Consider the following 24,452-nt stretch of genomic DNA (forward strand, 5'->3'; position numbering starts at 1 on the left):
AGTCAACCAACATAAGCTCCCACTAAAGTACACAAGCCAGTATTATTTATTATATTCATATGCTCCCATGGCCTTTAAAGATTAAAAATACAAACGTTATATAATTAGATAATACTTTTAGTAAGACATGTTCAAAGTATTATCCTATTCTCCCTAAAAAAAAAAAAGGCTTGAGCACCATGCAAACTACGAAGCGATATATAATACATAAACTCACAAAAGTACTCACAAAAGTACTCATTTGCAGTTTGGTACAACGGGAAGAGATTGTGTTTACACAAATAGCTACAAATAGTGCATAGTCTCGCATCAATTGTTATTTGTCCAATGGGGAAAGAAAGATTACATCAAGAATATACTGTACAATGTATACATGGAAGTTACTAAAATGCCAAAACTCAGTGTTACTGGTCATTGGCAAATGGAGAGAGTAACAGATAGCCCCTCTCTCAAACCAACCTTATAATTATTTCATTGTATTTACATGGGGAAGAAGCTTACAGAATAACAATGCCGTAAAGAATACACTAGAAAATGTATACATGGATCTTCTTCCTGTCAGATTAGCCACGACCCATTTCTTAAACTGCTACTTACATAAAGAGAGGACCCCCTTCTCGATCAATTAACATTTCTTGCACTTTTCTTTATTGGAGCTCATTTAGCCCTAATTCGCAGAAGAATCAAGGTTGAAGCTACATTCTAACTTCCACTATATCACCATCTTTTAGCTCAGTATGAGGGAGAGCTAGTTGGCCATTAACAAGCACAAATTTTCCCTCTCTTCCTACCCTTCTTGCAGCATCCGCAGCAGTGCTCCCTGATCTCATTCGCATGATTTCCCCATGGGGCCAGCACACGATGGCCACCTCACCGAGCACTATAGAGTTGGATTGTGCGTTGGGGTATTGGACCCGCTTTGCAACTTCGAAACCCACTTCATGGCGCAATTCCTCCTCCCACTGGAGCATAGTTCTTAACAGATGCACCTTGCAGCATTGATTAAGGCCATTAGAATAACTGTGTGTGTGTGTGTGTGTGTGTTAAACCAGTGAAGGGGTTTGAAAGGGGCAGCCCCTTGCAATTTATACACCACCTCAGTTGTGCTAAACGATTCTTAAAAAGACCAGACTCGATGTTGACGCTAAAATAGCCTAGTCGAGCTGACAAGTTTGCAGTAATCCATCCCACAGCAGTGGAAAGAATTGGGTGGAAAATTAAAATGATGGGTGCCTAGTATTGACCACCCCCTTTCCCCCCCAAACCCACCGACTCACCCACCCACATCAGACTGGATGTCGAGATAGACAAGTTGCATGTGTCATTGCTATTTGCAGGTTTAAACCAGTTGGAACAGCAAAGGCTCACTAGGTCTATAGATATAAAAAGTACAACTAACAAATGAAGGATTTAGGGGACTTCAGAAAACCAGAATTGACATGATGAATACTGTAAGGTATTTCACTTGAATTCAAACTTTTGGAGCTTCCAAATCCTAAAGTGAGAAGACCCACGACCCTACGGTCTCTTACCTGACTGAACAACCTGACACATCCCCTAAACTGCATAGGAAATACCTAGACTCGTGATACCCTATTGTATCTTGCCTGACTGAACAACCTGACACATCCCCTAAACTGCATAGCAAATACCTAGCCTCGTGATAACCCTGTTGTCTCTTGCCTGACTGAACAACCTGACTCATTCCCTAAACTGCATAGGAAATACCTAGCCTTGTGATAGTCAAATGCAAAAATCCAACTACTAGGAACTTGTACAAGAAAATATCAAGGTAAAGTCTCTAATTCTCTTCTATTAGTTAAAATTCAGCTCTGAAGGTGCATCCCGACTTCATCCACAGTAAACCGAGCCTTGCATATGAAATCTCGCATATACTGTGCTCTAATGGAGATGTGAGTGAGTAATCTCAACCCCTAGAAAGCAAGAGAGGTAAACATATTCTTCAATTGGGGCTGTTGACATAAAATATCTAAGCGCCTCCTTGTTAAAATCCATCAATGTTAAATGAAAAGATAACTAGTGAATCAAAATGAAGTCAAACCTTTCCCCCATATCATATGTTGAGAAATTCATCGAGTATAGGACCTACGTTATTGTAACTTTTTTTCTCCTTGGTTAAAATTTCATGTGAGGTTGAGTGTTTATGTTCTGCTCGAAACTAATCTGTTCTGTAAAATATTTTATTCTGGATGCAGTTTGTATAACGTGTCATCATCCTTAAACAACCAAAGCAGGGCGATCCTCTAAATCTTGCTAAATGCAGTTTCAGTGCCGAAAATCCTTACAACAAACGAAAAATATATATTCACTCCTAATTATGAAATTCAAAGTCCAAATGGCATAGATCGAGGGGATCCATAAATACTTAAAATTTGAAAATAGACGGTCTGGATAATATGTTACAATGCACACTATTTTTAGGACTTGAAGTCCCATCTCAAGGTCGAGATGATCAAGCTGTAAGGTCTTTCAATATCTGAACAACCTTTCAAATGGATTTTCACTTGACTTTTATAGCATAAGGTTAACGCCTTATAAAAACCTTTTCATTTTAGTTTTGAAACAATGGAAATAATCAAGGTGAAATCATTTCAGGCACAACCTAAAATACTCTGAAGCATGTGGTTTTTGCTGTAGTATGTAGTTCAAATACATCCATAAACTATTCACAGTGAACCAACCTTGTTATTTATGCTAGCCTCTAGGGGTGCAGCAGGAGACACTTTGCTGAGCTTCTCAGAGTAGTTTGAATCACATGGCGCAGAAGAGATTTGTTTTCCTTCAAAAACATCAGAGACAACTTTCCAATACTCAGCTTCCTCTTGGGCAGTAAATTCAATGATCTGAATGAAGGTTGGTAGTGAGCGTTGGAACTGATCTTGCTACAAAAGTATAAGACAATAATGTTAAAATTTAGTAGACATCAAAACATGCAATTCTCTAAAACTATAATAGCATCTGAACTTAGTTATATTAATGGATTAAAATATTGAGAACAGGGAATTTGGTATGCTATAATACATAGTGAGTGGTGGCCAGAATCAGAGCATGCTTAGAACTCACATAGAACAGTATACAACTTCATTTCTACCCACCCTGATGGCACATAGAAGTGACGTCAACATAATGTAAATGAAATCTGTAACATGAGATGCTAATAGCACTTGCATAAAGCAAGTGCCTGAGTCAATTCTACAGCCTTTTTGTCTGAAATAAATTAAACAACATAGATATTGCTTCAAAAAAATCTCTTGCGTGTCTATACCTTATGATATATTCCATCTCGACATAGGACATACTTTTCTAAGCATGTACACCAGTCTCCATGTCCTGGTGCAAACCACCATTGATCAGATACCTGCAAGCACAACATAGCCAAATTCATATAAATCAGGCAGCCAATGTTCTAAAAAGCGGCCCAGAGCCAAGGGGACCTCAGCAACTTGCCTAGGCCTGGGGGGTCATTCTAGGTAGGGTGTCTTGGACGTCCACCCAGGTACCCTGCTAGGCGGGTTCCCAGTGTTCTACCCCTAGGCCGGTGCCCAGGGACTGTGCCCGCCTAAGGGGAAACGCCCCTCAGGTGGGGGCATTTCCAATAATTTCCCCCCAAAATTAAAAGAAAATAGGAGGGGGGGGGGGGGTTGTTTCTGAACCCCTACTATCATTTTTTCCTCTAAAAACACCAAAAAGAACTCAAAATTTTCTTCAAACCTCAAACTTGGTTGGATTCAACTTCGAATTCGACACTTCCGAAAATTGATCCAAACGTAATCATTTTGTTCTGGATCCAATTTTATCCATTTAAGAAGCTTATTAGAGGGTTATTATAGAGCTTTTGAGATTAGCAAACGTCTTAAACATTGAAGATTGAGTATAAAGGTTAGTAAAAAATCTTCCAATTTGAGATTTTTTTTGTTATTTCGATATCTTGTTCAGGTTGCACTAGATGTGGTGATCCAGGTTGGAAGTATGGTTAGAACCCAAATCCAAATGATAAAAGTTGTATAAGGTATTAATGTGGAAAAGATACTTATGTGTATGGATTATGTGATGATATGGACTATGGATTATGGATTGTGACTGTATCGTATTCTGGTTGTGCTAGTACTTTGGTTTGGATCATGAGATTTTAATATTTTATGACGTGTTAATGTGTTATCGTAATATACTCATATTTGCGTTAAATATGTATAGTATGAAGTAAGCCTATGGAGCGTACGAATTTACTTTGGTTTGGTTACTATGGATTACAGATCATGTGTATGGAAATACAGAATGGAATGGTATGGAACTATGGATTAAGGTTACAGTTATGGATTATGGTTAGGTTGATTGGTTATGGGCTGTGTGTTTTTGATAGTAGCATAGTGCTTTGGTTCGGATTTGGCATGATTCCACATAAAAATGTATAAAAAATGCCTAAATATGCATTTTTCATTCAAATTTTAGACCTAAAATGGGATTCCCTGGACAAGCTCTGCCCCCTTGTTGAACTTGGGCGCCTGCCTAAGCGTTGGGCGGCAACGGCCCCCATGGCCGCCTTGGCAATGCCTAGCGCTTTTTGGAACACTGTATGCAGGTAGTATTGATTTTTAGAGTTCTTAAATAAGATGAAAAAAATCTAGGGCAAATTAAAGAAGAGAAAGGAGAGAAGTAGAAGTAAGATGTTAGAGTAGTAAGAGAGAAAGAGCATAAAGAGAAAGAGAAGAAGAGAGAGAAAGAGATGTTAAAGAGAGAGACTACAATAGTGCCTTTTCTTAATGAAATAGGACATATATGTCCTAAACAAAATAAAAGACAATTATACCCATCAAATACAAGAATACTTAATTATTTCCAGCACTTCCCCACAAGCTGGTGCATAGATATCAATCATGCCCATCTTGCTTGTGACATCTTGTAGTCTATCTCATCCAACAACTTTAGTAAAGATATCTACAAGTTGATCTTAAACTTCCCATGATGATTATGAATGATCTTGGCAGCAGATTCTCTCCAATGATGTGATAATTTGCTTCAATTGTTTTCTCCCTTCATGAAATACAAGAATCTCAGAGATATGAATTGTAACTTCATTGTCACAGTGCAAAGTTATGGGACGCTTAACTTTAAACCCCAAATTAAATAGAACACTTTTGAGTCGCATTACTTCACATGTACCATGAACCATAGCCTTGGATTTTGCTTCAACACTTGATCTTGCCACTACATTTTATTTTTTGCTTTTCAAAGAAACCAGATTTCCTAAAACAAAGGTGCAATAGCCAGTTGTGGATCTCCTTTCAATTTGGCATCCAGCATCAGTGTAAATAGTAACCTCAAAATGCCATTGATCAGAGAAAATATCCCTCCCTAGAGCAGACTTGAGATCTCTCAATATTTGATATACTACATTAAGATGTGGTCTACGTGGTGCATGCATATATTTGTTGACCACAATAACCCCATAAGAGATGCTTGGTCGTGTGATCATGAGGTACATAAACTTGCCCACTCTTTATTGATATAGTTTAGGATCTTCAAGTAACTCTCCCCTTTCTTCATGAAGTTTATGATTAACTTCGAGAGGAGTATCAACTAGTCTAGATCCCAATATCCCAGTTTGTTGTCCAGCACACATTTTCTCTAGGAGGTGGCTATCTCTTTTTTTGATCTTGCCATTTCAATTCCTAAAAAATACTTAAAGTAAACTAAACCTGCGATATCGAACACTTGCTTAGACATGATTTAAGATCCTCATCGTCCTTCACATTGTTCCTTGTCACAACAATATTATCAACATACACTATAAGGGTTGTAATCCCAGCACTATTCTTCTTTACAAAGAGCGTATGATCAGCTTGACTTCTTTTAAACCCAAATTTCAGCAGTGCATTACTAAACCTTTCATACCATGCTCTAAGAGACTATTTACGTCCATAAATCGCATTCTTTAACTTGCACACCTTTCTTGTCTCCTCCGTAATCTAAAAATCTGGATGCATGGCCATATAGATTTTTTCTTGAATATCCCCATGCAAGAATGCATTCTTTACATCTAATTAGTGGAGAGGCCAAGACATATTAGCTGCTAGAGAAAGAATGATCCTCACAATGTTAAACTTGGCTACAGGAGCAAAAGCGTCTTGGTGGTAGTAGTTTATGGCAGGAGTCTGAGTGAAGGTTTTTGCAACCAATCTAACCTTACACCATTCAAGGGCACCATGAGCTTTGTACTTCACAGTGACTACCTACCGACATCCAACAACCTTCTTCCCTTTAGGAAGGCTGGTGATTGCCTCGCATTATTTTGCTCAAGTGGTCGCATCTCATCACCCATGGCAGCCTTCCATTGAGGTTGTGAAAGTGCCTCTACGACATGGGAAGGTATTCAAATAGAAGACAGTGCTGGTATGAAGGCACGATTAGAAGAGGACACTAAATTATAATATACAAAGTTCCCTATAGGATCCTAAGTACAAGAACGCTCACCCATGTATACAACAATCGGCTAGTCCAAATTAGAACTATTTGAGAAGGTGAAAGAATCACCTGAGTCAAGACCAATTCCTGATTCCGGGTTGGCATTCAGGGTATAATTGTTTAGAACTTCAGGTTGTGCCATATTCTTTCTCCTGATATATGTCTTTAGCTCTTTTTTTTGGGTGTACACCATTCTCTTCAAATAAAAGTGGTGTAAGAACAAGAAGGGAAACCACTAATGTGCTATCTTCACTAAGATGGATCTTATTGCTCCCTTGAAGAGAGAACACATGACCAGTAGATGAGAAGTAGGGAACATATTAAAAGGAAATAACATCCATGGAAACATAGTAAACTTTGTTAATAAGATCAGTACACTTGAATCCCTTTTGATGAGATGGACATGCTAGAAAAACACACTTGACACTTAAGCATCAAGCAATGTTCAAAAAGTTGGCTGCCCGGCCGCCTAGGCGGACTTTTTCAAAAAATGCCTAGGCGTGGTCAAGGCGGGCTGTATTAGACAAAAAAAAAGGAGCCCCCCTAAGCGTAAGCGGTGTAAAAGGCTAGCGCCTAGGCACCACCTACGACATTGGCGGGACATTTTTTTCGGGAGAGAGCAAAAAAAGTAATTTTACCTCCTTAAAAGGGGGGATAAGGTTTGGGGAGCCATTCTTGCCCTCAAAAATAATTTTAGTAAACTTTAGAGTGAGAAACATCTTGAAAAAAACCTAGATTTAAAGATTTATTGAGAGGTAGAATTTTTTTTCGAAATCCTCAAATAGTCACGATATTAAAGGATAACCCGATCTTTTTGAGGCTTATAGGAGTTGTAAAAGAGGAGATTTGGGATCTCAAACATTTCGGTTTGACCTGAAATCGAGTACACTTCAAGAAGGTATATTTCAATAGTTTTCATTAAGCTTTGTATTTTTTTCCCTTAATGTCTAATGATGTTATAATTTGCTATTTGTAATTTTTTTTTATACTTTGTGATATACTTTCGATATGTTATTTGTCTATTTGGATTATTATTTTCCCATTTTGATATGTAGTTTGGGTCTTTGGGAAAACAATTAAATAAAAAAGTCCATTGCTCCCAAACCGAATCAATATTGTCTTTTACTTCTTTTTTTAGTTTTATACATGAATTTGGTTGTTTTTTAGTTTCGATTTATGATTCATAAACCATAAGTTTTTTATTAGTTAGTTCAATAATTGCTTAATGCTTATTAATTAATTGCATGTGTAATATGTTTTTTCGACTTAAACCATTAATGCTTAATTGCTTATTAAACAAATTTTTTTATTAGTTAGTTTAATATTTTCTTAATGCTTATTAAATAATTGCATGTGTGATACTTTTTTTTTTATTTTGTGTTATATCATTGTAATTTTGATTTGTATGTTTTACCTAGATTTATTTTTTGGCTTAATAAAAACCCAATATATTAAAGGGTCAATGTCTCTACTATTTTTATGTCATTTCTCATTTGTAATTTTTTAGATGACCATTTCTAATTTTTTCAAGTTTGACCTCGTTTTTGTGTAATTTTCAGGCTTAGGTGTTAAGTTGAGACTTGATTGATAAACGATGTAGGTGAAATGTCTTCCTCGGCTTCAAGTAGACAACCTGATCCAGGTTGAACATATGCATATTGGGACCTAGTGACAAGAATAGAGTAGGTTGCAAGTTTTGCAAAAAAGAATACATTGTTGGCATTAATATAGTGAAAAAGCATTTGGCCGGCATAAAAGTGGAAGTGGCGTCATGTAATCAAGTTCCTACTGAGCTCAGGAAAGAGATGTTGGAGAACGTACAAGGGGTCCAGAAGAAACAACAGGTCAAGAAGGGATTTGAAGACATGAGGAGCGGCATAAACATCAGTGGCATACCGGAATATGATGAAGAAGAAGAGGAAGGACCCTCCATAAGTAGACCTGTTACCATTTGGCATAAGAAATTTCAAAGAAGAGGGCCCCTTGATACATTCTTCCTGCAACCCAATCCCATTGTGGTGGTTCGCGAACCAGTAATGACTACTTTAGATAGCACTCTAAAGAACCAAAAGAGAGAGAAAAGGTGAATCAATATGTTGCTAGACGGTACTTTCAAGCGAGTCTACCATTTAACACTGCCACTTTAAAGAGCTTCATTGCTATGTTTGAGGCAATGGGACATTTCGGCCCGGGATATAGGCCTCCTACACGTTATGAGCTCAAGGGGCCTTTGTTGAGGAAAGAGGTGGAATTAACACATGACTACCTGAAGACACAAGGATACTTGGGGCAAATGTCGAGTGACTAATTATGATAAATATGTGGACTGATAGGAGGTCTAGGAGTGTCATGAACTTATTGGTTAATTGCCCCATGGGAACTGTCCTTTTAAAGTCCATTGATGCATCCAATAAGATTCATGATGCAACCTTCATATATGGTATTGTGAACCAATGCATTGAAGAGGTAGAGGCGGATTACATTGTGTCGGTTGTCACAGATATGGCTAGGGCCAATATGGTAGTTGTTAGAATGTTGGAAACCTCGAAGCCGCACATTTTTTGGACGCCTTGCACGGCTCATTGTATAGATCATTAGATCTCATGCTTGAAAAGATTGGTGAAAAGAAAACGGTGCATGAGATATTAGAAAAACACAAAGCCATAACAGTTTTCATTTATAGCCACACCCATGTTTTGGCGATGATGAGGGAATTTACAAGTGAGACTGACTTGGTGAGGCCGAGGGTCACCAGGATTGCCACATTCTTGTCTCTAGAGTCTTTGAATCAACAAAAGGACAAGCTTCGAACCATGTTTGTATCTAATGCATAGAAGGGGAGCAAGTGGTCTACGAAGGCCAAGGGAAAAAAGGTTATGACATTATTATGTCAACCAAGTTTTGGAGTGGGGTTAACTTTTGCCTTGATATTTTTGAGTCACTTGTGAATGTACTTTGCCTCATTGATAGCAAAAGGGAACCGGCAATGGGGCATATTTTCAAAGCAATGGAGGTTGCTAGAGAAGAAATCAAGCATAACTTAAAGCAAGATGACAAAAGATATGGCCCCAGCTTGAAAATTGTTGATGCCAAGTGGGATATGCAATTGGAGAGACCCCTAAACTTAGCAGGGTATTTTCTCAACCTTGCTTATTTCAATATAGATCCTGAGATAGAGAGAAGGGATTCTATCATGGTCGCATTCAACAAGTGCAATGTGAGGCTCCACCCCAACTTAGATGTCCACGACAAAGTGTCCATGCAACTTGACTTATACCGTTATTCAATTGGGACACTTGGGTTGGACATGGCAGTTAGGAAAAGGACAAAGATATATCCATGTAAGTTGAAGATGTATTTGACATTTCAATTTTCTAAATTCTAAATTTACATAGATATATGTACTCTAGTTATTTTTATTGTTAAATATATTATAGCCTCTTGGTGGGCTAACCATGGACAAACTGCCCCCAACTTGCAAAAGAAGGTGTAACAGATATTGAACTTGACTTGTACATCGTCGGGCGAGCACAACTTCAACACCTTCGAGATGGTGAATATTCTATTTACCCTCAGCCTCATCTCCTATCAAATTATGAAAATAACTATATCGACACTTTTTTAAAAAAATAAAGATTTGTAATATGGAAATGGTATATTATGAAACAAATACATACAAAGAAGAGAAATAGACTCGAGCAAAAGAGACTGAATGACCTTCCTTTCGTTCAGTACAATCAAACGTTGAAGAAGCGTCATCTAAAACGGTTTCAAATTGTAGACCCCATACTTGTGAAAGGGGAAGGGGAAGAAAAAAGCGCAGACGAGGAGGAAGACGACGATCTTGGAGGAAGAGGAGGATGTAGACTCAAAGGAGACAAGAGAAGAAGGTTTCTATGTGGAGGAGGAGGATGACTCTAATGAGGATGGCTTGGCTTCATCATCAGATTCAGGTGGACAGCATGTCGAATGTCGACCTCGTGTTGCTAGTGATGATGAAACTCAAGCTCATAATTGAGTTCATCATATTTGTGGGGTGAAGGAGATTTTTTGTAGTTTATGGACTTCATTGGTCGGATGTGACTTTTTTTTAATGACTTTTGAAACTTTTGGGACTTGTGAGTGACTTGTGATTTGCGAGATTTAAAGGACATCTCGAGTTGATTTTATCATTTAATGTTGCTTTTGAGTTATAATTATTGACAGTCTAATGTCTTTTAAATGTTTATGTTTGGATAAGCCTGATCTGTGTTTTCGGCATCTTAACAATATATCATATATAAAACTTGCTTATTAAATAAAAAAAAAATACAATTTTATATACAATAAATGGGGGGAGGTGTGGGGGGTCCAACTGTTTTTTAAAAAAAAACAGCACTAGTCGCCTTTGGGTCTGAGCGCCCACCATAGCGCCTAGGCTGCCCAGACCCCTCATCGCCTAGGCCTATAACTTCTTGAACATTGGCATCAAGATTGTCCCTCTTTGGACTAAGGATGTAGACAAAACATACACAACCAAACCCTTTGGCAAGTACATGAAACTAGGGAGAGTTACGATAAATAATTTTAGTAGGAGATTTTCCCTAAAAAATACAAGAGGGCATATACAATTTATTAAAAAGACTGCACTGAGAATTGCCTCAAACCAAAAAACTTTGGGACCTTCATTCCAAGCATGTGGGCTCGGGTGACTTCCAATAAGTGCCTATTTTTTTTCCTCTCAGAATACTATTATGTTGAGGTGTGTACTGACACTTTGTTTGGAACTCAATCCCTTGGTCAATCAATTAATCTCTTAGTTGGTTTGACACATACCCCTATTGTCAAAACATAAGACTTTATCATATTGAGTTTTAACCATTCTGTGATAAACTTGAAATAGATTAGCAACTTCATCTTTGTTTTCCATTAGATAAATAGTTGTTAATCTAGAACAATCTTCCACAAATGTAACAAAGAAACGAAAACCAAGCATAGAGGTAAATGGAGAAGGACCCCACACATAAAAGCATATAAGAGAGAAAGGAATATCACTCTTTTTATCAATACTGATTAAAAATGAAGTTCTACAATGTTTTGACAACTCACAAATGTCACACTAAAATTGTAGCTGACTCAGAGACTTGAACATTTTAGGAAATAAAGAATGCAATGTAAAAAACAATGGATGACCTAGATGGGTGTGCCACAAATACACCCTCTCTTAATTATAAATGGAAGATGCGACGGCAATAGCCAAGACTCGATCTGTATTCATTAAAAGGTACAATCCTCCATCCTCAACCACATCTAAATATCTTCCCCCATCATCAAGTCTTGGAAGACACAATGGGAGGGAAAAAAAGGTTATATTGCAGTTTAAAGTCTTGGTGAGATTATTAACTGACAGCAGGTTACTAGAAAGATTGGGGACATGCAAGGTGGAGGACAAGTTAATAGGAGGAGTAACAAATATGATTCCCCTTCCCTTGTTTGGAATAAGAGAACCATCTACGATTTTAACAAATTCTTGATTAGAACAAGGAATATAAGTAGAAAATGGATCACCCATACCAGTTATATATTCAGTAGCTCCAAAGTCAATAACCTAAAGGTTTTAGAAGAATTTATGGAGGCATGATGAGCTGTTACAGATATACTTGATTGGGCAATATGAGATTTAGAGGAAGAAGGGTAACAAATGGAAACTTGCAGCTTGAGATCAAGGAGCTCTCTTTTAGATGGTCACCAATTCTTCTTCATGTCCAAAGGAAGGAGCATCTTGCTGCCCATGCATGGCAAAGCAGCATCTTCACTAATTGTTGCTCAATTTGCTTGAGAAAAGTTACGTCTAGGGCGTCCAACCAGATCCCAAAAGTTACATCTAATTTGTCCTCATCCAATGTGGGGCTTCCACGACCGCGTCCACCACCATGGTCTCCACGCAGACTCCCGACACGTTCTCTACCTCATTACCATTTGATCTTGAGAGTAGAGCAGAACTATTTGTTTCACCTATACACACTACCATTATCTTGTGGTGAGATTCCTCACACTGAAGAAGAGAGAACATAGTTCCAACTGATGGTAAAGTCTCACCACCTAGAACATTTTCCTTCATTAATTCATATTCTGTTTTAACTCCTCTCCAAAGTTCAAAATCATCCTTTGTTCTAATCTCTTTGTTCTTTTGTATAAGCTGAGCATTGTATGTCTGATAATGGCTTATTTAATCCCCAAAACTATGAAAACAAGTATAATAATCTTTCACTGAGAGTGTCATTGTTTAAAATTATTGATTTATTGCTCTAGTTCATAAATCTTTGCAATACTTTTATTTTGGGAATAAGCCTTAGAAACTACATGCCACAATTCGTTAAAGGTATTACAGTTCATAAAAGTTCAACTCAGATTAGGTTGCATAAAATACAATAACCAATTTATAATTTCCATATCATCAACCTCCTAATCTGCATATTTAAGATCCATGAGATTTGGTTTTTTTATCATCATCATAGCCTTTTCCTAACTATTTCAGTCGGCTAGCAGATAACATAGATTCAGGATTCATGAAAATTTTTGGCAAAGTTTTACGCTGGCTGCTTACCTAATACAACCCACCTCCCTTTACCTGGGCTTGATCCTCGCCCTTCTTAGATCTTTGAGAGTCAATTTTTCTATATGACCTTCAATATACCCCAATTTTTTCTTCCAACAAGAAATAATCTAACTGATATGGTCCATTCTAAATAATTTGTGCCATCAAATTTAACTGTGGTAATTAGGAGTCCAGAATCATCTATATTTGACGGTTGTTGAGTCTATTGTGGTTGAGATCTAGTTATAGGTTACACCCTCAGCTCTCTTCCCAAATAAATAAACAAAAGGATTTACAGATCTGGTTACACCCTCAAATCTGATCACACTTCTTTTTCTTATGAAAAATATTAAAAAAAAATACTACCAATGTTCTCTTGATTGGGGTACACAAACTCTAATCTATTTACGATCATTGCTAGGAAAACTAGGTTTCAGGGCATAATGGAAATCCCTAACCATCCATTGTTGATGTCATCTAATCATACATAAGACATCAAGCCTAGATCATATCTGCACACACCTTATCTTCGATTCTTTAGCCTGCTCTAATCATCATCATCATTATCATCAACAGAGCCTTTTCTCAACTGTTTGGGGTCGGCTACACAAATCCTAGTCCGCAATTCTGCTCTATAAAGAGTCGTACCCTCAGTGAGCCCATAAGCCCCCATATTTTTTTCACACTACTTTCAGCCATGTCCTTTTAGGCCTACCGCTAGCCTCTTTTTAGCCTTCCACTTGAATTAACTCATACTTCTTAAAAGGTATTGTATTGGGTATATGCTGCACATGGCCAGCCCACCTAAGTCTATTTTCTCTCATCTTATTGCCTATTGGAGCTACACCTAAGTTCTCCCGAATGTATTCATTTCGATTCTACTCCTTCTTGTATTGTCACTCATCCATCTCAACATCCTCATCTCAGCTATGGGTATGTTATTTCTTGACTGCCTAACATTTAGCCCCATAAAGCAAAATAGGTCTCACAATTGTCTTAAGGGTCGTTTGGATACCTGAAAATACATTGTTTGTGAAATATATTACTGGCGTAATACATTACTGTGTAATACATTATATGCAAATGGATTGTTATTGTTTGGGTACTAGTTAGATTGAACCTGGGATTATTACTGTTTGGGTAGTATTTAGATGCAACCAGGAAAATACATTGCTCTTACTTTACACGATTTAATATGGAATTGTCTACATTACATCTTAAATTTGCTCTTACTGGATATAGCGATTTAATATGGAATTGCATACAAAGAGACCTTTTATCTTTTGTACGCACAATCGTTTTTGTCAATGAATAAATACAAAATTTCAAAAAAAAAATTCACTTCATGATTCACCTCAAGCCATCCAATTTGACATCTAATATTTGAGAATGATTGTGACCTCCATTCACAAAAGATAAATGGTCTCTTTGTAGACATTCCTATTTAATATTGAAATGCATATGTATAGATAGCATGACGTCAAATAATAATAACTAAATAGTGTGAATTGAGTGAACTATTTTAGTCACAACCTTTAAATATCGTTAATTTGTAGTTTAAATAGTAAATGGTGATGTATTTTAAAAAAAAAATTATTGTGAAATGGTAAATTATTTTAAAAATTAGATTGAGATATTAAAGGAGGCCAATGTGAAAAAAGAAAATACAGCTAATATATTGTAAGTAGTTTATCACTTCTTTATCTATATCTAAACCCTAATCCAAAAACATATTTTTTTTCCAAAAGATTAATCATTATAATTTAAATAAAATATAATTTATCACTTTTTTGTCTCAATTTAAACCCTAATCCAAAAAAAAGAATCCTTTTTTTTTCAAAAGATTTAGTAATCAGTATAATTTATCAAATATAATTTATAAAAAAATCATTATAAAATATAATTTATCAAAAAATCCTTTTGTTTTCAAAAGATTTAGCTTAGCTACCACCCAAATTGGGGATAGAGGATGTAGAAATGGATGTGTGTAGGAGAGTGTAAAAATGGATGTGCAACACTTATAAGTGGAGTTTAGAGAGAGAAAGTAGAAATGAATATGCGCAGGAGAGAGGGAGAATGGATGTGCACATGAGAGAGGATGTAGAAATGGATGTACGCAGGAGAGTGTAGAAATGGATGTGCACAAGATGTGCAAACACTTAGAAGTGGAGTTTAGAGAGACAAAGAAATGGATGTACGTAAGAGAGAAGAGAGGGAGAATGGCGGGAGAATGGATGTGCACAAGAGAGAGGGAGAATGGCAGGAGATAGAGGATTTTTTTTTAGTAAGAGATGCACGTAGATAGATTACCCGTTAAGCGTGTAATAGATTTCACAGGCATCCTTGCGTGTAATAGATTTCACGCATTTTGGGAAAATCTTGTGTAATTTATTTCCATTTTCTTACGATTGAAATGTACCCAAACATGGTAAATCTCATATTTCCTTGTAATATGTTTTCCTGTAATAGATTTTCAAGTACTCAAATGGCCCCTTATAAAACTTGCCCTTCAACTTCATTGGTATGCAGCGATCACATAAAACTCTGATTGCACATCTCCACTTCGACCATTCAGCTCTAATTCTATGTGCATCTTTCTCAATCTCTCCATTTTTCTGGATTATCGACCCAAGATATCGAAAGTACAATCTTTTTGGTATTTCTTGGCCGTCAATCTTAACTATTTCTTCGTCTCTATTGCGATTATTACTAAACTTGCACTCTATATACTTTGTCTTAATCCGGCTAAATTTAAAACCCTTAGATTCTAGAGCATCCCTCCAAAGTTCTAATTGTGTGTTGACACCGCTTTGGCTCTCATCAATCAAAACTATGCCATCTACGAACAACATACGCCACAGTACCTCATCTTGTGCATGCCTCGTTAAGTCGTCTATAACTAAGACAAAGAGGTATGGGCTCAACGCTGCCTAATGTAGACCTATTCTCATTTAAAATTCGTCTCTCTACTAGTTGTTTGCACAATGCACGCCCTCGTATATATCTCCCACCAAGTCGATATAGTATCTGGAGACTCATTTCTTTACAACATACCCCGAATTAAATATCGAGGTACTTTGTCATAAGCTTTCTAAGGGCCGTAACCCGGTGCTGGTCCTGCCTAAGCAAGGTCCTAGGAGGGGTGGGCTAGAAACAGTCCTAACCTTTGGCTTATGCATAAAGTGGCCACTCTCAGGACTCGAACCCGCACTCTTTCGCTGGCTACCCGAGCCTTTTATCGTCACACCAAGTGACGGCCCCTTTGTCATAAGCTTTCTCTGAATTAATAAAAATATGTGGAGGTTTTTTCCCTTCACCCTGAACTTCTGAATTAACTGTCTAAGTAGGAAAATAGCCCCAATAGTTGACCTTCCTGGCATAAAATCAAATTGGTTTTCTGATACACTAGCTTCATGCCTTAGTCGTTGCTCGATCACTCTCTCCCACAGCTTCATAGTGTGGAAGCTTGCTCCCTCAATAGTTCGAACAATTATGTATGTCTCATTTGTTCTTGTAAATAGATACTGCAGTACTTTTCCTCTATTCATCTACCATTTTCTTTATTCTCAACACCTTGTTGAACAACTTGGTCAAGTCAACCAGTCAATGTCGATCTCCCCATGCACTTCCAAACCTCTATTGGGATACCATCTGATCTTAATGTCTTTCCTATCTTCATCCTCTTCAAAGCTTCTTTCACTTCCGATTTTAATCCTATGAACGTATCTATGACCTCCGCCCTCATTGATGCCGACGGTTCCTTCTACCACTGTGTTCCTATTGTGTTTGTTGTTTAATAATTTCTAAAAATAAACTCTCCACCCTTATTCTAATATCAAGTTGAAAATAATCTAGGGCAAATTAATGAAGAGAAAAGGAGAGAAGTAGAAATAATATGTTAGACGGTAGTAGGAGAGAGAAGAAAGAAGAAAGAGAAGAGAGAGAAAGAGACATTAGAGAGAGAAAGGGAAGAGAAAAGAAAGAGAGTGGTGTGTTGGTTAAGAAAAACAGGCACAAACCTTTTATTTATGGTAAATTGTTAATATGTTGACCTAATTATAATATTGTCCTTTCTTAATGACATAGGACAATAAGTCCTAAACAAAATAAAAAACAATTATAACCATCAAATACAATAATACTCAAGTATATCTAACAGAATATTCGTAACTACATATATCTCTCGCAAATATTTGCTTTGTCATTTATAGACCAATTTTTCCAAATACCAAAGATAACATACACAAATATATGAATGTGTACATGTATACAAGCGTCTTGCGCGTATGCCCATTCATCACAGACACCATTAGCACATGGATAAGCAAGGGACTGCTGTATGCAAGAATGGAAGCACATCCCCTAAACCTGATTCGAAAGCGAGGGAAAGAGATCTCCCGCTCTTACAAAGTTCAAAGTCACCAGAACCTTGACCATCCAAACTGAACTCTATAATAAAAGCCAGAGTATGGAAGAAAGTAAAGATTCCAATAGAAGGTAATCATCTTAGTAGGCACATTATGCAACCAAAACCACAAATTGTTGTGACAAAATGTGTTGAAAAAAGAATACGTAAAAAGCCAAGACCCATTTGCTATTTGTTTTATGGCAAATTTTGTACCTAAAGAATATCATCCAAACAAAATGGTCACAACCAATTTTCTGAATTGTAACAGTTGTCAGGAAATATGCAACTGAAATGAGGATTACAGAATAGAATAGTAGAACTATAGAAGATTCAACCTTTTTATATAGTTTTGCATATGCCTCCCATCTCTTGTTTTGTGAACTGGATCTTCTATCGGCCACTGCTTCAGAAGCCCCAAGGCCAAAGCTCACAGCCACAAGCAACTCTTTTCCATCCTTATCTACTCTGTAAAACCCAAAATTATCAAATACTAAAGCTCGTGAAAAATGATTGAATGCTTCAAATATGCATGTATAGGGAAGAACCAATTTACCTGACAATAATAGCAGCGAGCAATTGACTACCCTCGACTCTAAGAACTGGATGTCCCACTTTCAAAGAACTGAACTTGAGGTCTTCTTCACCTTGAAACACAGTTCCACGCTCCAAATTTTCCAATTGACTTGAAGATCCATTTGGCAGGGAATCTGGAATAAGATTCGTGCATCTCACCTTTTTCGCAGTTTCCTTGTAAAGCCAGTGAGCGGCCAGTCCAAATTCTGCATACTCATGCATACGCTATCCAAGGAAAGAGCCATAACACATCAGTCCCAAAATCTCAAAAAAGAGCTCCATGATAATATCACCAACTGAAATTAACAAAAAAAAAAGAGAAAATTACATGCTGAAGAGTTTGGTAACCTGTGTTCTGATTTGTACTTCTAAAGGTGCATTATCAGGACCTCGCACAGCAGTGTGGAGAGACTGCACCAACAAAGAGGAGATTCACATAGATATACCTTAACATTTAATTTATTAAGATTATAGATAACCACAAAATGTGATATTGGTGGGAGGCATTATTTCTTCTTTTGACAGAATCACCTACAAAAACATTACTTAAGACATGACATATCCAGATTTAGGAGTAATACATCGCAGGGTAAGCATCTAGAAGCAATCGTGATGGTTGGTACAAAAAAAATAGAGACCAAAATATGCAGAAAATGCATATTATTTTTATGTTGACTTGTTAGCATCATGACCATGTCACGATCCAGTGCTCCAAGCAAAACTCTGATGTCGGTGGCTCTCCTAATATGTTCCCAGCTTTGTCAAGTACGGCTTTTATGCCAGAATGCATTACCCTTTTCCTTTTAACATAAAATTTTTTCCTATTTCATTTACGTTCGAAAGTCTTATATTGTGAATACAAATGTGTACACTACTACAAATTCAAATCCAATATCTTGAAACTTTGTTTTCAGCAATGGCTTTCATGTTTATTAGTGTAGAATTTTTTTCAATTTAAATTTCCTCATGGAGACATGGCAGGAACCTGTAAAGTGACCAATCTTATTTAATGGAACAAGACAATCAGGTGCCACACATGTTAATCCAGAATTTCATGCAGCTTTCAAAACCTCAAATTTGGTAGCCAACATGGTCACCACCAATAGCGAGCTAACTCAGCGAGTTGGACAGTGAACTCTGAAAAACCAGGGAGTTTTTAAAATTTTCATGTGAAGATTTCTGAAATAATGAAATCTGTTGTGGAAGTCAAACCCAGCTCATTACATAATGCAACACAATGGAAACACCATGTACTTAACAAGTTAAGCACATATTTGAAATTTGAAAAGTGAGGTGTGTACAATATATGCACATTCTCTAGGATAATGGTAGAATTCATTCAATCTGAGGAACAGTATTGCAGATTCCCTGGTTATTATTTACAATTAATTTCTCATTCTTTTCACTACATCAGGGGTATGTAGTCTGTTTGTTAGTTTAGAAGTTTCCCGTAAGTTAACAGCCATTGGGTTCAAGTAAGAACGTCATCATATAAGGAGTTACATCTTTCACAGGAGAAAAAGAAATACTTTAGTATGGCGATCTTTGTCAAACATGTCTTCTAAACATGAAAGGAATAGTAAGAACGTCATCATAGAAGGATTTACATCTTTCACAGGAGAAAAAGAAATAATGAAAGGAATAGTTGAAATCATGTCGGTTGTTACAAAACATATAAGCCATCACCTGATAACCGCTGGGCTTTGGATTCACAATATAGTCATCGAACTCACCATCAATTGGAGTCCAAAGCCTGCATGAGTAGTAGCAAACAGATGGCAACATGTAAAATTCAAGTTTCACCAGCTAACAAATGAGTGGCATGCATACATTGGACACTTGATGGATGGATAAATTAGGGAAATTGGTAGCAGCATATTGTATTGCAAATTTGCAATCCATGGATTCAAAAGTAATACATCTATATTCTTCACTTTCACATGCTATGCAAATCCAGGAAAGATGTAAAAATGTGTAAATGATATATCTTATGTGAGTTGCGCATTTCTATGAAGTAATTTTGTAATGATTTTGTCTAGAAGGATATTGCCATATTGTATAGCATTGGAAGTTATGAGTGGCAATGACAAAAGATCCTACTAGGAAATACAATTAGATAACTGCCCTTAAACATTTACATAATTACAGATACAGCATGTAATATGGAACTATCTTGAACCAAAGTGCTAAGGCCCCAAAGCCTTAGCCTTCCTTAAGCCCCCTTGGCTTAACCTAGAGAGATGAGAGAGAGGGAGAGAGAGATCTCGTAGGTGGGGCGTGCCCCCTTCTTCTTTCTATCTATGACAAAGAGAACATTAGAAAGAGAGAGAATTCAGTGGGGCGTGCCCCCTACAGAGAGAAGGAGAGAGTAGAGAGAGATTAGAGAGAGAAGAGAGCAGATAAGAGGCATAGAGATTTAGGGGAGGGGGGACCCCCATTTATGGATTTTCTAATGCTTAGGGTATGTTATCTTTAATGAGATCAAATCTAGACCATTGATCTAGGGAGACTTGTGGGGTGAGAGATGTGAGTCATCCATTCCTTAGATCCACCATCAAGATTCAAAAGAAGTGCAAGAACCTTATCCTCTATTTCCTAAACCTATTCCCATCAAATATTCAAATAAAAAAAGATATAATCATACTTTCTCTTTTTATGGATAATCATTCCATAATTATATAATCTTTAAATAGTCAAATATCTTGATTCACAAACATACCATAATTTATTATCTTGATTCCTAAACCAAAAAGGCTTTAAAACAAAATTAGAAAGCCAACTAAGCATGAAGGGGCTTGGACCAAATGGCAAGCCATCCCTCCTTGTATGGGGCGGGCCACCCTAGGTGGCCTCAAGTGGGCCTCACACTCTCCATGTTATTTATTATTAAATAAATAATAATGAGTCCCCCACCTTTCATGGTGGGTCCCCATATATTAAGTTAATTAATAAATGATTTTTAGATATTTATAAACAAGATTTATTTCTCTTTTATTATTTGAAACATTGAAAATTGATTTTCTCTTGTATTATAAATCCAAATGGTAAAAAAAAAATATCAAGAGAATCAAAAAAAAATTCAAATAATCAAATCTAAAAATCATATAACATCAAAATAATTAAAACTAAATAATTTTGATGAGAGTCGGATTCGAATAGGTCTAGGAATTATGAATATACTGGAGCACTTCACCTTCAACAGTGGACCACGATACACACTAGTTTTCCCAAACTGACCCAGCTATTCCCATGACCCACAGTCCACTGCAAAGGTTCATGACTGGGCCACCAAAGTAAGCCCATAGGCTAGGGGACGTAATCCCAATCTATGGACTACAGGTTCTCCCCTAGAGACGAATCCATAGTCCCGCAGACCATGATGCAACCACAGCTCTATGGTGCACAAGGGTAATCTCTCACACATGTACATGCTTCACCGTTAAAGGTCGATTGCTTTCTCGATACGACTATCTATATACATGTCGTATGATGGTTCAGGGATGAGGCTTTGGCCCAATCTCTAAAAGCCAACCATCACACACAATGGCCACACAATCCCTCGGCTCACTCATCTAGGCAACTCCGACCTCATCAAGTGATGACACACAGAACCCTCATCGGTTTAACTCTATGCCCAGAGACTTTGGGTTTTCCAACTCAACTGGCCTAGCACGTCAAGCCAAGTCCAAGATCAGTAAATAGTATTTGCCTAATATGGTCCACATGAGGACCACATTACCATTAAGTTTATGTTTCACTATATGAAATATTTATACAAGCTCTCATAAGGCCTTTAATGGCCACATAAACCCAACACTGAGTTGGATTCGGGTCGGGTCCAGGTCCAGGTTGACCCAGACCGGACGCACCCCATTGCCACCCCTATATATGGAGCAACTACCAACGTAGTTGCTCAAGGGAGTTAGACAAGGTATGCAAGTTGAAGAAAGTCATTTATGGCATGAAGCACTCCCCACACGCATGGGTTGACAAGTCTAGTGAAATTTTCATGGCGTATGTGTTTCAAGGAAGCCATGTGGATCATTCAGCATTTATTCAGAAATAATTCGCAGGTATAATTGTCTTAGTGGTTTATGTTGATGGCAATGCCATTATAGTGAGTGATCAACAAAGGATTAATAAATTGAGGGGTCTCTGTGACAATAGGTTTAGAAAAAAGAATTTGGGACATGTACGCTATTTTCTTGGAAATATCACCTTTTAAATACAATATAGTCTTTCTCAAAGGAAGTATGTAATAGATTTGTTGTCAGAAACAACGATGCTCAATCGTGAACCTGGGCACTGAGCCAATTGATATGCCTACGAATCCAAGTACTAAATTATTGATGGATCAAGGAGAGTTATTTGGAGTTCTCGGCAAGTTGAAAGAAGCGGTTACGTGAAATTCAAGGGAGTAAAATAAGATAATTTCTCTTTTTTTTATTAATATATCTGAATTCCACTTAGAAGTGCCACAAAACAATATTGTAAACAATAAATAAAACCCTAAATACAACTAAGGATATTCTATTTTTACTGCCAAATAAATATGACCAAATCCAGGATTGAATACAAGCTTTAACTATAAACTCTAATATAAATAATGCTCCTGGAGACTAGCAATAAATTGAATAATTATGACTCAAAATAAACTTAGAACAGCCGGGAAGACGTACTTGTGTTTGCCTAAAGTCAGCCCCTATTACTTGGTACAACCCACACCAGATTACCTGACTGAGGGTGCACTCTGATCCTATTGGCCCTACTGAACTATCTGAATTGGGAAGCTCCTTAAGGAAATATCTTTTTCAGATCAAGGGTTTGAGAGCATAAAACAAACTAGGGATTCTCTTAAACCCTTTTTGACCTTTCTAAGGCAAGCCACAAGTGGCACCCCCCTTGGTCCTTTTAGGTAAGCATGGCCCTCTATCTAATCTATGGGTGGCATGTTGCCCCAAATTCCCTGGGGAGGGGCGTGCCACCCTTTGGGACTAGAGAGGGGAGAGAAGAGAGAGAGAGAGGAATGGAGGAGAGAGAATGAGAGAGAGACGCTAGGAATTTCATGTGGTGAGAATGAGGGATCTACCCTCTATTTATAGCTTTCAAGTGTAACTAGGTAATGCCTAATTAATTTAGAATTCATCTTCGTCACATGACTCCTAGGTAATTTTTGAAGTGTGAGAGAAACAAATCTGACTCATCACATGAATTAGCCATCATGATTTAAGAAGGAATCTAGAAACCTTATCCTCCGAATCTAACCCATATCCACTTCTAGTCAACCTAAGATAAGACCAATCATAAAACCATAGTTTATATTGACTAGAATTTATAAAGATTGTAGGAATTCAATTCAAAATATTTGGTCAAAATAAAAAATTGAGATAATATTTCAAAACATAAATATTCTTTGCTCCCATGAAATAAGGTCACACAATCTTTTCCAAAGATTTCCATAAGGTCTCCCTTCAAAAAAAACATTTCAAATTTAAACTAGAATTTCAAGAAAAGGGAGACGTCCACCTCTGTGTCACATGTGGGCCCCATGGGCTCCACATCCCACACATTTAGGTGTGGTCCACTTGTAAGGATTGGATCCAAGGGCCCCCACATGCGTTCCTCCTAACCCCTCTACAATTCTATAAATTCTAGAACGCCCTTTTAAGGGTTTTTCACTGTTGAAAAGATTTTAAAATTCCAAATAATTTCTAAAATCACAAATATTTGAAAAAAAAATTCTAAAAGTGAATCAGTACCAATGGGTCAAGAAAAGTGACCCAATAACCGTGATCCTTGACTATCTTCTCAAATCAACCCAACAAGACCCGTGACCTACAGTCTCATGCAGGGGCTCATGATTGATTCATCAGAGTTGACCAATAAAAAGTGAGCACACACATTCTCCCAAGACACCACGATAGGAAGCAGGCAAAGAATCTTGAGATATCTTAAGGGGGCTCCAGGTCGAGGGCTCATCTACAAGCAAAATGGCCATTCAGCATTGAAAGCTATTCTGATGCCGATACAACAGGATACAAAAGATAGAAGCTCTAATACAATTTATTGTACTTTAGTTGGATGTAATTTGGTAACATGGAAAAGTAAGAAACAGAATGTTGTAGCTAGTATAGTGTAGAGGTTGAATATAGGGCCGTGGCTCACATTACATGTGAGTTAATGTGGTTGAAGACATTGATAGAAGCGATGGGACTCACAGTTACAAAGCCGATGAAGATGTTATGTAAAAATCAAGCAACCATCTATATAGCTAGAGACTTAGCATTTCATGAGAGAGTAGAACATATTGAAGTGGATTGCCATTTTTTCGACAAAAAGTACTGAGAAAGCAAATATCTACTCCATATGTAAAGTTGAAGGATTAGTTGGCTGATATGTTCACCAAACTCT

At 37.3% G+C, this 24,452-nt stretch overlaps 1 protein-coding gene across 6 annotated transcripts in view; it reads right to left on the bottom strand.

The window, feature by feature from the left end:
• Positions 1 to 272: 272 nt before the first annotated feature.
• Positions 273 to 24,452, bottom strand: part of LOC18443882 (uncharacterized) — a 47,613-nt gene continuing 23,433 nt past the window's right edge. For 2 of the 6 annotated variants that reach the window (XR_016051350.1, XR_016051354.1), the window contains exons 12-18: positions 19,728 to 19,794; positions 18,370 to 18,452; positions 18,022 to 18,266; positions 17,804 to 17,933; positions 3,287 to 3,379; positions 2,703 to 2,903; positions 273 to 989 (exon numbers count right to left, since the gene is read on the bottom strand). Coding sequence is in view for 1 of the 6 variants with exons in the window: in XM_006854063.4 (XP_006854125.2) it covers positions 696 to 989; positions 2,703 to 2,903; positions 3,287 to 3,379; positions 17,804 to 17,933; positions 18,022 to 18,266; positions 18,390 to 18,452; positions 19,728 to 19,794 (1,093 nt within the window). In the remaining 5 variants the exon portion in view is untranslated. The remainder of the gene's footprint in view (positions 990 to 2,702; positions 2,904 to 3,286; positions 3,380 to 17,803; positions 17,934 to 18,021; positions 18,267 to 18,369; positions 18,453 to 19,727; positions 19,795 to 24,452) is intronic. The other 4 variants (XR_016051353.1, XM_006854063.4, XR_016051351.1 and 1 more) reach the window with 3 other exon arrangements.

This window comes from Amborella trichopoda, chromosome 3 (genome assembly GCF_054954075.1).
Source record: "Amborella trichopoda isolate Santa Cruz 75 chromosome 3, AtrichopodaSantaCruz75HAP2 v2.0, whole genome shotgun sequence".
Taxonomy (NCBI): domain Eukaryota; kingdom Viridiplantae; phylum Streptophyta; class Magnoliopsida; order Amborellales; family Amborellaceae; genus Amborella; species Amborella trichopoda.